The 16,095-nt window shown below is 41.2% G+C and overlaps 1 protein-coding gene across 4 annotated transcripts in view; it reads right to left on the bottom strand.

Annotated features, from left to right (window-relative positions):
- The window catches only part of ECPAS (Ecm29 proteasome adaptor and scaffold), a 65,248-nt gene that overhangs the window by 9,310 nt on the left and 39,843 nt on the right, over positions 1-16,095 (bottom strand). For all 4 annotated transcript variants that reach the window (XM_061455126.1, XM_061455125.1, XM_061455127.1 and 1 more), the window contains 17 exons: positions 15,828-15,951; positions 14,741-14,886; positions 13,605-13,659; positions 12,736-12,850; positions 11,775-11,840; positions 11,409-11,526; positions 9,346-9,513; positions 8,518-8,597; positions 7,649-7,754; positions 7,046-7,093; positions 5,973-6,094; positions 4,515-4,665; positions 3,659-3,724; positions 1,721-1,810; positions 1,143-1,209; positions 328-419; positions 159-225 (listed from right to left, as the gene is read on the bottom strand). In XM_061455126.1, the coding sequence (XP_061311110.1) occupies positions 159-225; positions 328-419; positions 1,143-1,209; positions 1,721-1,810; positions 3,659-3,724; positions 4,515-4,665; positions 5,973-6,094; positions 7,046-7,093; positions 7,649-7,754; positions 8,518-8,597; positions 9,346-9,513; positions 11,409-11,526; positions 11,775-11,840; positions 12,736-12,850; positions 13,605-13,659; positions 14,741-14,886; positions 15,828-15,951 (1,681 nt within the window). The remainder of the gene's footprint in view (positions 1-158; positions 226-327; positions 420-1,142; positions 1,210-1,720; positions 1,811-3,658; positions 3,725-4,514; positions 4,666-5,972; positions 6,095-7,045; positions 7,094-7,648; positions 7,755-8,517; positions 8,598-9,345; positions 9,514-11,408; positions 11,527-11,774; positions 11,841-12,735; positions 12,851-13,604; positions 13,660-14,740; positions 14,887-15,827; positions 15,952-16,095) is intronic.

Here is a 16,095-nt window from a genome sequence, read left to right as displayed (position 1 = left end):
GAAGCAGAGGGATGCACAATATTGTATAATGATGCATGGGAATTACCCAGCCAGTGAAACAGCATCACAATATAGAAATGTTTCTTTACCAGCTTTTGCTATCACTAGGAGCCTTTCTGCACTGTATTCTGTAACTGAACACCCCCAAAGCAACATACCTTCCTTCTCCATGTACCAACTGCTGAGTTTGTGCAGCAGCTTCTCAGTGCTAGTGTCTCGGGAAGTCTGTAACAGGGAGAGACTTAGATTACTCCAACACTTTAGAAAAGCCCAGCCAACAACAAAAAAATAAAATTAAACTTGAAACTGCCTTAAACCCCAACTCACCCGGACTAGGTGCCCCATAGCAAAGGCAAAAGACTTCTGTATCACGCTGTTGCGATCTGTTAGGCCACTAAGTAAAGCACTCATAAGTTTGCCTGTTGGAATAGATTTTATCATAAGTATCCTATTTTTATTGCTGTGGCAAGAATTACAATAGCCTGCATTTCATTAATTGAATGAGTTTAGGCATTTTTCCTCATCACATGTTTGTGGGGTTATAGGTCTGTTAGTCCTTACGTTTAAACAAGTGCACAGTGTAACACAGCAAAACTGAGAAGAAACTAGCGTTTTGAAAGCCGCAAACTGCACACTTTGACTGGTAATGTTCCTTTATGCAAGCATCCCAGCTCATCATGCTGTCAGCTTGCTTTCTGTTTTGCAACAGAAAGGTGACCTCCTTTCCATTATTGAATCACAATAAATTGTAAAGAGAAGACTGAGACCCAAGGAAGCAAAGTCCCTATTTATGGTTCCCCCATAGCTCAAGTTGAAGAAACAAGTGCTACTGATAGCATTGCATTGTTTGTCTGCTCCAAGAAAGTCTAGAGAAAATTCTGTTTGCTCCTGCTGGGCCCTAGAGAATTCCCTCAAATCCCTCCCTGCTCTTCTTTCAACTTGGTGAGGTACTTAACATCCAAAGGACCTACCCCCAGCATGCCAGTCTCATATAAACTGCAACTGCTAACAGCTCTCTGAGGAAAATACACATGTAAAGGTCATTCATGTGATAAAATCAAGGGCCAGTAGGGAGGAAATAATACCTACAGAACAGCAACACAAAAGCACCTTTAAAGCCTGACACCAGAAACAAACCTCACCTGAATAAGGTGCTAAGTCCTGAGGACACTGTGTGGTTAAAGACACGATTACACTGGCACAGCCTCCCTGGAAGATTGCAAGGGAAAATAAAGACGAGATGAAACAGTCTTAGCCCCTGGCTATTTCTGTTGATACTTTCTGCAGTGTTATACACATTCTTATGACATGATCTAGGCCCACAAAGCCTCTCCCCTGATAAGCGGGAGCCAACAGTGGAAGCAGAAAAACGGTTTGCAACAAATGAATTACAAGAATTGAATTAAGAAGTAAAAAGGTTACCAGGACCTACGCTCAGGATAGATGGTCCTGGAATATATACAGGGACCAAGAACAACCTTCTGCGCTCAAGTGTTACAGAGCATAACAGCTATATAGCCTAGGGGAGGTTAAGGCAGCACATACTCAGAAAATTACAAGTCTGGTAGTAATGTAGGTGGCTTGAGACCCAGATATAAAGACTCCAGCACAATCCCAAGCTGTTGCTTTAAGAGAGACAGTCAAAAGAAGCATATTTACGTTGATACTGCTTGTGTTTCCTTCTCTGTTCCCAAATGGAGTACTAAAGTCACAGACATACCTTTGTGCCAAGGCCTACTCCACTTTTGATCAGTTCACACAGCCGAGGAACCAGCTCACCCAGGACAGAAACATCCAAATACTGCAAGCTCTAGAGAAAGGCAAGGGACCAGGGAGCGGGGAAAAGGGTGGTGGAAGGGGGAAAAAAAAAAAGAAAGGTAATAGTGGCAGTCTGAAGCTGGTCTACTTTCAGCTGAGGCCTTTAGCTGAAGGTCTTTAGCTGAATTGTGAGAGTTTGCTGTACAGTGGGAAAAAGGCACCACAAATTGGCTTTCACCACACAGATTCTCTTGTGCCACTTCTGTGCTGAGATGACCCTGCCAAAATTACTATTTGCTAGAACTGATGCTTCCCTGCACTCCAACTGTTTAGAAAGCTGAAAGTAACACACTAGCAAGAACTCTCTTTGGGGAGGGAAAGAGATGCAAAGGTGTGCATATCTCGGGACAAACCAAACATTTCCAGAACTGTCTGAAACCCTGAAAAAATAACATATCCAAACTAGATGATGAAACAAATCTAGTTAGGACAATTTTTAAACAGGTCAAGACAAAACAAGCGGTATAAATGACAAAGGTACAAGAGTGTTACTGGTACCATACTGGTATCACTTCTAACTCCTATACCTAAAATGCCACCGGGCAAAACAGAAAGCTTCGTATAGCCAGCACTCTCTGTAGCACACTGTCTGCAGAGGGGAGATCCATCCTCTAGCAAATGCAAGGATCACATAATAACTGAAAGCTTCAGATATCCCATCAGCTGTCACTTTCCCCTCCTGCACCAATATAGTGAAAGGAATAATCCTTTATAATGTCCCAGCCAGCCCCAGATTATAGAGCAATAGACAGAAGGTTAGTCATAAACCAGGATATCTTCACACTACTCCAGGAAAGCCATACTATCATTCCACTCTCTTAAGAGATCCCCAGCACTATCAGGGCTGCACAACTGCCCCAGGGCTGGCAGGAGAGAGCCACGGTCTGGCGGAGGGGCAGCAGCAGCCGCTGTAGCCTGCAGGATGGCAGTGAGTACACTTTTACGCAGGTCCTTTCGTTCCCAGCCACTTTACACACTGTTTATAGAGCACCCCACCTGACACCAGACTCAGCTTCACATGCTGCTCGGTACAGGACTTGCTGCTGTTGCTTTTCCATAAGCACAGGAAACAAAGAATAGCTCTGGTGACTATGCTTCTCTTAATAGTGCTTGCACCTCCTGCCTGCTTGCATGCCCCTGGCTGTGAGCAGTGCCTCAGCAGAAAAGAGCTGCCTTTTCTCTGGGAAGGGACAGGCTCTTACAGAGGCCAAGGAGCTCTGCCAAGACAAACACCACAGCACATTGTCTGGGCATCAGCAACTCCTCCTCCAGCAGCTGGAAACCCTGGTGCCGAACACCAGCTACTGACAGTGCTTTCAATGATATCGGCATTTCTTCTAAGTATCTCCCCCATCAAAACATTGGCAAGGCCCGGGTAGGGATTATCTTAAGGCACCATGAGGCAAGGGCTAGAGAGCAATATATGCCTTAAGAGCAACAACTATCACCAGTTGGAGACCCAGGTGAGAAGCTGATTGTGGAAATGAGGGCCAGAGAAAAAGAGAAATAGCAGCCAGCATAATCCAGAACCAACTGAGCCCCCATTCAAATTAAAACACTTGAAAGATGTCCCTTTCATCAAGACAGGCAGGTCTACGGGTGTAGAAACAACCCATGTGACACCAAATGGAGCCAAGATTATTCACAACTGATCTGAGGAACAAGCTGTGGCATTGGGATGAAATAAATCAGCACACGAAAAAGAAGGTGGACAGCCATCCACATGCAGATGTGACAACAAAATGAACCCTGAAGAGGTATTCTGCAAAGCTTCCCTTTGATTCATATTCTTCTCCTACAACTTACCTTATAGTGGAACCCTTCTCAATCAGGTACTTACCATGTTAATGGTTTCCATCATGGGAGATGACTTGACAGCATTAAGTCTGGCACTATCCATTGCAGTCTGGAGATTAAAAAACAAAAAAAAGGGGGGGGGGAACCCAAAATCAAATGTAAACTCAACATGAAAACAGTGGAAAGGGCAACATCAGCTGAAACTTGCTACCTCACAAACTCAAACCAAAATCCATTTCAGATGCATACAGACAGAAAGACATGTTTACAGACTACAAAAGCCTCCCTTTCAGAGGCAGAAGGATGTTCTAGCTAGAGTACATGAGAATGAAATTAGCTAAATTTGCTTCTGAACAGTGGGTTTCACTCACTTTCCCATTAGACTGCTGCTGATTAATACAGTTCTTTGACAGAGATTAAAGGACACAGTGCTGACAACATCCACCTCCAGCCCACAGTGCTATAGCACATCTGATTTACCAGAACTTCTGCAGCTAATCTTTTGGGAAAAACAGAGAAGTTTGACAGTACAGGTGCATTCCACATAATTATTACAGACTGTCTCTTTGACTGTTTCACAGCTGTACATGGAGTGAAGTGACACCTAACAACAGTTCTAAGACTGTTCTTCAGTTTCTGAAATGTGGTGGTTTAGCGAATAAAAAAAACCCACAACCCTTTAAAAAAAAGAAAAGAAAAAAAAGGCAAACAAAAAACTAAACCCCACATTTGTCCAACCATATTCCAATGACCAAACTTTATTAGTAACTTACTAGCTGTTTCTCTTTTTTCTCTTGAACACCCCTCAACCAAATCTGCTATTTTTCTGTTTACCAAATGAAGCTTGTATCTTTGTCATCTCTGTTCTGTTGATACTTTCCCATAGCAATTGCACTTACTTTCTCCTGCTCCGTTGCACAAAGACTCAAATAATTGAGGACTTGAGGTTCCAGCACACTCAAGGATTCCAGCAGAGCTGGGATAAGTTTTGGTGCATGAGGTTTCAGCATAGACCCAGCACTTTTACTGATCTTCACAAGAGTGTTAATGCTAGAAAAAGATCAAAGGGAAGGTTAACATAGAAACACAGACTTAGCTGAGAAACCTCTCTGATTTACTCTAATCCAGTACCAACAAAAAGGCCAATACAAATCTCAGATACACCAATATAAATCTACCTGCAAACAAAAATCTGTGTATTTTTCTGCTTAAGCAACATAATATCCTAGCCCTGAGCTTCCAACTGATGCTACACTTTGCAGAGATTGCTTACTTTGGTCAGGGTATCATTAAAGGAATGGGCAAAGAGGCAGTACCACAGACAGGTGTAAGAAGAATTAACACATTTTCACGTTTTAAAGAAGCTCTGGGCAAAGTCATCCCAGAGATATCCACTATCTCTGCCCAAGAAAAACAAATTACAATGATCTGTTCAAATACCATGCGTCAGTTTCAGACTCACCACATCTCTCAGGCTGCATTTTGACACAGGGTTTTCCTATCTTCAAAAGGGATTAAAAAATTCAAGAAGTATTTATTATAATGTGTTAGGAGCTCTCTAACCTTCCTGCATAATCAAGTTCAATAAAAGAAAATTACTTTTGCAAAGACCAGCCATACATCTGGCCTCAATTTTCCAGCCTGTCTTTCACACAAATGAAGGACTAAACAAGGTTACAAAGTGGCAAGCATATGAAATGTCTACATATCAAGGGACACTGAACCCTTACAAGACACAAAATGTATTTGAACAGCATGAACAAGTGCAGCCGCCTCTGGGATGCATTACTCACAACCTGACTGTTTCAAGAGCTACCATGGGACTTTCTGTCTACAAGCAGAAGACATATGCTAGTCCTGAAGATAAGTCTCCAGCGCAGCAAACTGCTTGCAGATCAGTTTGCCAGTCATACAAGGAGAAAAGAACTTCCTGCTGGGAACTGAATCTGGGCATTTTCAGAGAGGCCAGATACTTTCAAAAGATGCATACAGCTTTTGGGGCTGCTGTTTGAACTCAGTGAGAAAAGGACTCAGCAGGAAAGCAGTCCTGAGGAGAAACTTGCCCCTTCAAACACACAGAACATTCTGCAACTTGAGCAAATAAGCTGGGTCTCTCTGGGACAACTGTGAGGGTGGTGAGACACTGGCATAAGCTGTCCATAAATGCTGTGGCTCTTCACAGCCAGGCTGGATAGGGCTTGGAGCAACATGGTCTAGTGAAAGGTGTTCCTGCCTATGGCAGGGGTTTGGAACTAGATGATATGTGAAGTCCCTTCCAACCCGAACCATTTTATGATTCCAGTGTTCCATGAAATCATGATACAACCCCCAGGGAACTTATATGATGCAAAACTAACCTGAGAGACCGGACTTCAGCAACTGTGCTTACTATCCCTTTGTCTAGGAGGCAAGGGAGTAATACAGCTATCGTCTTCTGACCCACTGCTCCTTTAGAGGGCTCACACATTTTCACACAGACCTGGGGACAAGTGAGAATCCACATTGGAAGCATGTACAAATCTGCTCAGATTACATTAAAGCACCTTTTCCTTCCGACAGAGGAAGTCAATGGCAACTACAGCAACTGCTCAAAGCCAAACAAAGGCTCTGTTATATTTTCATTCTCCTCTCCAGGAGGTACTTAAGCCAAGTCACATCCAGAAAAGGAGCTAGAGTCAGCTTCCAGAAAAGCCAAATTCAGAACTTAGCAGGCCTTGACTGTATCCAGATGATGAGACAGACCAAATGACCTCTCAGTTAAGGGACAGCCTCTCAGCCACATGGATTCAAATATTCCACTAGGCAGAAAAGGCCCAGGTCAGAAGAGATTCTGCAATTGCAACATTTTGGAACAAAATCACAACTTGCGCCATTGAAATGTCACACTGCATGCACCATGAAGGTTGTGATTTCACACACAGCTTTTAAGATCTGTTTCCATTTCCACTGATCTGACTTTGTGAAAGGAATACCAAACAAAATATTAAGTGATACATATACTACACTGTCACTAACAGCACCAGAGTGTGAAGTCCAGTTGATTACTTTGTTTCACACCAGTTAAGGTTCCACTGGGCTTGGTCAACTACATCAGTTGGACTTGAAGTTGTATGAAATTTCCTTGAATACCATCCCCAGTGGGACAAAAAGGACAGAGGGAAAAACACAGTTCATTATATCCCTCCTTTGGTTGTTTAAGACTTAACATTGCATTATCCTCAAGCAGCATCAAAAAAAGTACAGAAGAAGATATGGTCAAGCTTATGACTGCTTCCTAGGGGGCTGTTCTGTTTATCGTAACTACTTCATACTGGAAGTCTTTTCAAAACAACAGCCTACGGTAAACAGGTCATTCCTGTAAATATGATGCTGAATCATTACCTAACATCAAAATCATACATGTCTCCATGTGCAAATGCTGAAGTTTTACCTTGCTTAAAGTTTTTAGGGCGAGATCTGCTGCCTTTCGCACAGTTTCCTAAAAAACAAGTCAACAATCCATTGTTGCTATTTTGAAAACTTCTCCACAACAACTCATATTAATTCATATCACTCATACTGACAAGGGTATACCCATAGCTAATACGTAACATAGTATTTTCCACAAAAAAATTTGACTCTGGTCCATCTGAGTATCTGGTATACTCAGTGACAAATACATTAACACAGCTGAAACCTAGAAGGAGCTGAGGACTCTGACTTCATAGATGCAAGTCATTTAAGCACACATGAAGCACAAAATAAATGTTTCTATACTCAGGAGTTAGGTAAAAATTTAGAAGTTCTTTCATACCCAGGAAAAATGCTGAGCCATCAAGAATAAGCACCTCAGGAACAAAAACCAACACTTAAAATACACAAAGAATTTCCAAGGTGGCATGGAAATGTTAACTGCCGAATTATTTGTCTGCTTAATCCCCAAAACTCCCATGGGCTTCAACTTGACTTCTCAGAGAATCTCTCTTTAAACATCTTAGAGCTTGATCACTGTACCTTCTGTTGAAGATTCCTTTTCAATTATCAGTTCCATTACCTTAATGTCATCTTGCACTCTGAATAGTATTTCCCATATCTCTGGAAGCTTGTCTATAATGTCATCCAAAGATCTTCCTCTTAGTAAGTCATTCAATGCCAGACAGCTGCAAACAAGAGATTTTATGTCCTTCATATTTGCTATAGGTGTATACTTAGATATGCTCATATGTATAAGCAAACCGTTAAAAAAAACTAAGAACTGTTTCACATTCCTTATTTTCCCCATGCCTAAATGTACACCATCATAATAATGCCTCCTTTAGTAGACAAAAAAAAAAGGTTCAGCCAGTCAGGTGAAATCTGACAGGAGTGACAGCAAGTGAGAAAGGCTGTTGTGGTGGAAACTGCTGTCGCAAACATTCCAATTACAAAATCGTTCCAGATGCTTTTCTGTGAGTACAGGACAAAACCAAACCAAAATGGTCTAAAATCTAGGACTGAAATTAAAATGGAAGTTTTCAACACAGTATAACTACAAATCATTATAAATAAAAAAAAAAAATTAATAAAAATGGGATATAGACTGGCATCCTGCTGCCAAGTACGTATACAGCCACACTGCCAAGGTTTTCTAATATTAAGCAATATTTCAGGTCCAAGGACAGGCAAGAACTTTGTGACCAGAGAACTCCTCCTTCAGCAAATGCTGTTTAGTATCACTTCAAGCCACATGCAATAACAAATTTCAGGCTCAATGAAGCAAATAGCTTCAAGATTTTATTACACTTCAAGTGCAGACTACTAGACCAGGCTCTATCTTGATGAAAGGATGTGTCCTCTTTCCCCCCTCAACTTCTTCAGGTTAACAGATTTGTGATGAAGAAAAGAACAGAGTTCAAAAGAATATGTTACTTTTTCTAGCAATACCTGGACTCCCTGATCCTCCACAGACTGCTGGTTAGGTTACAGATCAAATCCTCAAGAATTTCCTTCATGTACTTATCAACCTATTATTAGAAAAAAAGGCAAAAAAATGAAACAAGCATGGACAATTCATCCTTGTCTTGTACTGCGAAGAAGAAAAGTTTCTTTTGAACAGTACAACCTGCCTGTAGCCACAGCAGATGAATTAATAATTCCCAGATCTGACCCCATGCAAACTTACTCTGACTTTGCTTTAAACATGCCATTTCCTGCACCGCTTGAGGGCTTAATGTGACAGAGAAGACAAGAAAAGAGGAAGTCCCTCAGTCCTTTATCAACTGAACTGTTTAGATGCAGCTGCAATCACAGATGTACAGCAATGGCATCTCACAAAAATCATTTATTCCTAAACTTGTCTCAGAGAAGCTGCTTCCCATGGGCTTCCTCCCACTTAAAAACTGAGGAATCGTATTTAGATGCTCTTGCTCTAAGAAGGGCATCTTAGGGCATAAGAATTCCTGAAGAGCTTCTCATAAGCAATATGAAAACAATATCCAAGTGTGGAAAGACTGCAATTCAAGTAAATCATAAATTTTACAGCAGGCTGCACAAACAAGATCTGTGATTATTCTTTCATATATATAGGAGCATCCTCCTCTGTGCACCCTCCAGCTCATCCACAGATTTTAGTGCCTCTTTCTCCGCAGGACAATACCTCACCCCTTCCTGCATAGCCCCTTCTTTCAGAAGACACAACTGTTCAATAAGGATCTCCGAGACACTGCTGGCTAGCAGCAAACCCACCAATTCTGCACTTTGCAGCTCACTCACCATCGTCTTGTCGGTGACCAAGGCATTCCAAATGCTGGTCATTGCCTGTCGAATCCCCACATTGGGGTCAAACTGGTAACGGTATAGCCGGGGAAGAAGCTGGGGCAAAAATGGAGCCAGCTGCTCTCCAGCCTTGGCAGCTATCACATTAAAACCAAAAGCTGCTCCCTGAAATTACAAGAGAGTATTTGCTGAAACAACACTCACTCGTTCAGTCATTGCTTCTGAGTACACCATCACCAGAGGCAAACTGACAGATACAGTTCAGATTTAGACCAAATCAAAATGAGTAAAATGTTACCAGAATCAGTCCCCCATCAGTGCTACAGTACCACACTGATCTTAAGCATACAATCACACTCAACAGTCAACATATTAGTACTAAAGTTCCTTCTCTCCAACCTTCAAGATACTGACTGACCTTGTTTGCAAAAAGTGATGGTGGAGAATTAAAATTATGAAGATTTGAATATGTTTTTCCAGAAGAGATTCTTTCTGGGAAAGACCGGTGACTGGGCCACTGCTTCCCTGCAACTTTGCTGCACTTACGATTAGATTAGATTAACTTAGGAACTGAGAAACTAAAAATAAAACAACTCCACTTTATCTCTACAATCTGAAAATTCTGGGGATTATAATTTTGCCTCCATCTATAATGAAACTCAAATATTCTTCTACCCTCTTTTCTTTCTTTCTTCACCACTCTCAATTCCGCTCTCAAATCTAACACAGTGGAATTGATGCAGGATAGCCCAAAACTAAATTGTTCAATACAGGTCAGTGCATTGAGTGTCTACTGATTTCATGTTTCCCGCTATGCGGTGTCAAAGGCTGCCACTGAAAATCCCACTCTAAGGATTTCACAGGGCAAGATATGCTGTCTGGGTTAATCTAAAAAAAGAAGAGTAATAAAGGCACCCCCTCAGCTAGAACTACTGCTGTGAGGAGCAAGGGGTTGCAGAAAGTATAAAGAAAAGGGAGGCATCATCTGCAAGGCCCTGAACAGCTTGCTCTGACTCACTCTTGTATGGAGGTTTGAAGCACAGACTTCCAGATGCCCCTCCAACTTAAATGATACTGCAAACTCAAATTCCAAAGCTCAGCCTACTCAGTCACTGAGTCGAATTTCTTGACTCATCCTAGCTGGTGAAATTCCATGAGGATCTGGAGCCTAATCGTGCTCCTGTGCGTCTCAAGTGCCAATGCAAAAAGAGACAAGCCTTGAGAGACGTGTCAACTTGTCAAACTCTGGATGAAAGTTAATGCTGGGGCGTTTTTATTTTTGCACCAAGTGGTGTTTCCAGAGACTCAAAACGTCAGGCAGCAAGCATGAAAGAGCACAAAAGGTGCAATACAGTAGATGCAGCTACCAGAGTCTTCTGCATGAAAACACACGAAAGGTGCTCTGCCTCCTTTCCAGAGGAAAGATTTTCCACGCTTATGTAAAGCTAATGAAATAACCCTCAACTTAAAGCTCTGAAAAGTGTACTTAAATCTTCAAGTTTATGATGATACTTTTTTAAGCAGGATATGGATCCAAGAGTATTTTGGCTTTGCTAAAGGTCCCTATAGCTCTAAAATATCAAACTTGACTTGAAAAAGAATGCTTTGACAACAATGATTAAACTTGTGTATTGTCAATTGTCTTCTTCGCAACCTGTTCCTGAATATTTTTTGCTCTTTTTACATTAAAAAAAAAAAAAAAAAATCACTCTGGCATCTGCAAATTTATCCAGCTTTGAAAATGTTATCTCACTGTTGGAACACATCAAGATCTGGCTCCCAAGCACACTCAAAAGTAAAAAGGAAGGATCCCAGTTGATATAGAGAGGAATGCAGGATGATATGAACCCTGTGATACCAATGTTTTGTTTTAAGAATTTCAAGTAATCTTAAATTTGTTCTTCAGGCAGATAAATTTGCATTGGACCTGACACCAAAGCATCAACAAATGTCCTCCCTGTGCAATTATCCATATTTCATATAACCAGAGCTAGAGAAAGGCAGTTATTGTTTCTGGAGTTCATAGTGGGAATGTAAATGGTATGAAAGCAGCAAATTACCTTTCGAGAATTCCACATGGCATGATGGTTGGCCAAATTCATGAATTTGTACACCAAGTCTGGTTGATTGAGATCACTAGCCAGTGAACAAAGCTCCTTGTAGGTAGAAAGGCCTTGACTTTGGAAAGCAAAAGGGAAATCAGTGTCACTATTTTTAGCTACACAAATGCCATAATAGGTAAAGCTATAGTCAACTCACAGCCTAAACGAGAGAGAAGTGAATATCTCATCTGTACTACCAGAAAATAGTTATGGTAACTCAGAGAACAATGAGGAACAAAAAGCTCAGGAAGTAGATTTGTAAGCAAGGGAATATTGTTTCAGCACTGATTATGTGCCTGCCATTGAGACCATCAGTAAACTTACCCATCTGGGGTTTTGCTCAGGCCACCCTGAAACACCACAGTTTCTCCAGTCATCTCATGTTTGGCTCTGGTAGAAAAGAGGTCCAGTATTAGCTAAACCAAAAATCTACCCTTTAATGGACTGCATGCTGCAGGTCAAGTTTGTTTTCCTTCATTACTCCAGTAGCTTCCCATTCTTCCAGTTCCAGTCCCACAGAAAACACACGTGTGCAAAGCTACAGAATTTATAAGTAACCTCATTAACCTGCATCATGTGTAACATTAAACAGATGCTGCAGAAAGTGAGGGCTTTGCTGAGGAGTTAGGAGGTAAAAAGTCAAAACACTGAATGATGTCTTTTTATTTTCTGCACAGCAAATCTATACTTTAAAATGAAAAAAAAAAAAAAATCCTATTTCCATCCATCTTAATTCTTCCTGTTTACCACCACTGGATCCCAACACTCCCAACCTAGGTTATGTCACTTACAGCAGCCACATCCACACTAGGTTAGAGGGAGTGGGCTGTTAAAGAGCATTTTCAGCACTGACCAACAGAATTACTTGCCAGGACTCCTGGAAGACCAGCATTTTTCACACTAAAACTAACAAGCGACCACTCACACTTCCCCAGCAAAAGGTACATTTCAGACACAAGCAAGTTCCCAATTCTGCAACATTCACATCATACATTGTCCTTTGCAATTACACAATTTCCTTCTGGAAATCCAACAAAACCCCAACTGATTTGAATCAGGACTAAATGATTTTGAAGCTTTGTTGAATGGAACAAAACCAGAACAAATTCAGTGACAACAACTCTAAGGTGAATTAAGAAATGTCTGAGTCTGACCCACTAGGAATACATGGATATTGACATGCCCTTCACCTCAAAACATCTTTTTCCACACACGAGAGGCACATTTTTGTTCCCATCAAACATACTGCTCAGAATATTCTCACTTTATTCTGAGTTCACTGTACCTTTTCCCTGTCATAAGGGTATCAACAAGTGTCGTGACTAGCTCTTGCTGATCCTCTTCACTTCCTAGCTCATATATCAGCCCAAGACCTTTTGAAGCAACATCTTGACTAAGCTCTGCAAGAGGTTTTACAAGGTAAAATTAATGATAAGCATGTAATTAAGTAACAAACAAATTTCAAAAACAAGATTCAACCAAAATCATGATCTAGCAAAAACAGCTCTGTGCTGCAGTTCACAGGTTTCCATTTTAGAGCAGATCTAGTCTGGCAAGACACAAGCTTTGCATTCTGAAGCAACAATTTGTTCTGAACTAGGGGACATCTTCATGTTAATATTGTCACTACAGGTTTTGAAAGAGCAGAGAAAATTCCAAGAGTATTCTGACATGCTGCTGGCCCCTGAAGTTCAGCAAAGTTAGTGGTAATACTCTCTCCAACTTCAGTGAGTTTTGGATAGGCTGCCAGCTACCTCCCTTTCCACTAGCAGCCACGGGAAGACGTACAAACCAAAATCTGCTAGCTTATAGAGGGCTTAAGAGTTCCTGTCCATGCAGAACTCTGCAATACACATCCTACTGTCCAAAGCAGAATAGAAGAATCAATGAACATTTTCTGCTATTACAGTTTGAAGGGGCAAATGCAGAAAAAGATGTATTTGGTTAGCAAAGCACAGAAAAAGCTGCTTCTTATCTCTACATGCAATGACTAGAAATCATTCCTATTACATCAGAAATGGGATGTTTCTTCAGTCGTCTTTTAATGCTGACTGACAGAGGGCATGTAGGTGACTTTCTGGCAGTTCAAAAATTCCCTCCATCCTGTTAAATGCCTACGAAAAGACACAATCCTTAACATGTGATAGCACTTACCATCACTATCTGACAGAATTGAAACAAACGCACTTTGAATATCCTTGAGATGAGACTGTAAGATGAGAAAAAAAGGACATTATTATTTTTATCTCAGGTTTTGGGTCCTTCATCTGGTCTCAAGTTCCGAACAGATAAATAGAGACTACTGTCTCAGTGGAGCTGCCTATTTGAGCTACACCTACAAGAACTGCTCTCCTTTCCAGACAGGTAAGCAGGAGCCTGACTGACAGTTCTGTTACTGTAAGGTAAGTTATTTTTCCAGCACCTTTCTAAAACTACCATGCCATTAGTAAACATATTTTATTCTCCTTGCCTAATACATGTCAGTAATGCATTGTAAATCTGGCTTGCAGCAAGATGGGGCTATCCTGTGCGTGAGGACACTTTTCTTCATCCCCAAACTAGTGGATTTGGCCAACTCCCACAAGGTCCATTGTTTAGATTAGTATAATATGCGGCAAGGTTTTACATATAACAGCTTACAATTGCAAAGCACCTATTGTCCCAAAGCTCTTTACCTGAAGAGCACAAGATGGCTACTACATGGTCCCACCACAGTCTGTAGTACCTCTATGCAGGAAGAGAACATTTTGGCTGGTAAGGCTTTATTAAGTCCTTGTATAGGATCTTTTATATTCTCTTATTATAGACAAGCACCCTAAATATTATTAAATACACAGTACATGGATCATGCAACAGCTGTTCCTTGGTACCAAAGTTGTGATAACTTCTGAAACAAATGAGTCCAGAAATTCTCCCCCTTCTTCACCTCCTAGACCTCCTTTTAACATTTCCAAAAATAAATCCTAAGAATGGCACAGACCCCAACCTCTCCTCCACAAGAGAGGATGTCCTGCTCCTTCACCTTACAAAAGGCATTTACATTATGCTCACTCTGATCTGAGTGCCAGGTCAGAAATTTACAAAGGTGCCGAAAAGCCTCATTCATCTGCCAGTTAGTATGTTCTCCTTGTGACAAAAGATAAGCCATGTCTCAAAAAATCTCAGTAAGGACTGCACCAGCACTAGGGAAAAAAGGGCAATGGAAGTGAAGTAGAACGAAGGGAGAGAAAGGAAGCAAGAGGTAAAAACAGGGACAAGAAGCCAGCATCAGGAAAGGGCATATTTCTTACCTTAATTGCTTTGTGTGTGCTCAGCTTCTTCACCATTGACAGAAGCCAGATGCAAGCTGCCTGCCTAATGTGTGGGTTGGGGCTGATTATGTGCTTGTTCAAAATAAGGTCTAGGACCCAGGGAACCACATCATTCCCTTTCAAATCTATATGAAAAGAAGAAAGGTGGAGGGAAGAAGGGGAGCTTTGAGAACCAGACACACTCATCTTTACTTCCAACATAATGTGCAGCAGCAATGAAAAAATCTAGTTAGCCCATGAGTACCTAGATGACACCTTAATCTCTGCTTATTTAGGAAAAGCATTCACTGGAGTCACTAAGAAAGTGACTACTAATAGAAACACTGAATAGAGTCCTCCTAACCCTTCATAAAAGCATTTCAGAGCCTGTGGCCAAAAAGAGGCTGTCAGTTCATGCTGCGTAAGACTTAGTGCTCTTTCCGTTAGGAGTCAAAACTTCTGGAGCATGGCAAGGTTCAGTTTCTAACCCTGTTCTGTACATGCTGAGCTTTGTGCACACTTAAGAGATCTAAAACCACCCTCACAACATTAAAAAACCTGTGTGCAGGTCTGAGGCTGATATGTCACTTAATCATATAATTCCAAGTTGCTGGAAATGCTTGCAATTTAATGTCATAACCCTATTTCCCAGTGCAGGCTTCAGAACGATATTCTGAAAGATTTATGTATGTTAAACCTGAAACTAACCCAACATGACAAACCAAAATGAAATAATAAAAGAAATTCAGTGTCAAGTGGCACGAATTAGATTTGAAGAAGCTATTTAACAGCACATGTAAACAGCGCATGAAATAAAGTCTTCACAGCAGGGGGGTTGGAACTAGATGATCTTAAGGTCCTTTCCAACCCTAACGATTCTATGATTCTATGATTCTAACCTCTGAGCAAATGGGACTTAAGAGGTGAAATGACCTGTATATAACCAGCATGAACAAACACAAAATATCTCTTACTTCTATGGTTATAAAATCAACCACCACAGAAATAAAGTTATGAAGTTCAGTGTTAGACTATAACTGAGAGAGTCTATGTTCCTCAACCCATCCTCTGTATTAACAAAGCCTACCTGAAGGAGGGATATATTCCTCCTCTGTGACTGTCCATGCATCACGTGCAGCTACCGAGCTTGTCCCTACAGCAGCACTGGTAATAGCTTCACCAACGGTGAACTGCAGTTCTATTTGTTTGGCCTGAAAAACACAAGAGCCTTACTGACAGCCCTGAACACACACCAAAACTTTTGGCATGTACTCCACAGAACCACAGTCTCTCTTCCAATCCCACCCACTTTTGGTGAACTGCTGAGACTATGTGGCAAGTCACATCCATTGAGA

The sequence above is a fragment of the Pezoporus flaviventris genome, unplaced genomic scaffold (genome assembly GCF_033815535.1).
Source record: "Pezoporus flaviventris isolate CSIRO_AGI_PZ_B2104156 unplaced genomic scaffold, CSIRO_AGI_Pfla_v1 ptg000018l, whole genome shotgun sequence".
Taxonomy (NCBI): Eukaryota; Metazoa; Chordata; class Aves; order Psittaciformes; family Psittacidae; genus Pezoporus; species Pezoporus flaviventris.
The sequence above is the reverse complement of the archived record's forward strand: the minus strand, read 5'-3'. Positions and strand labels throughout refer to the sequence as shown.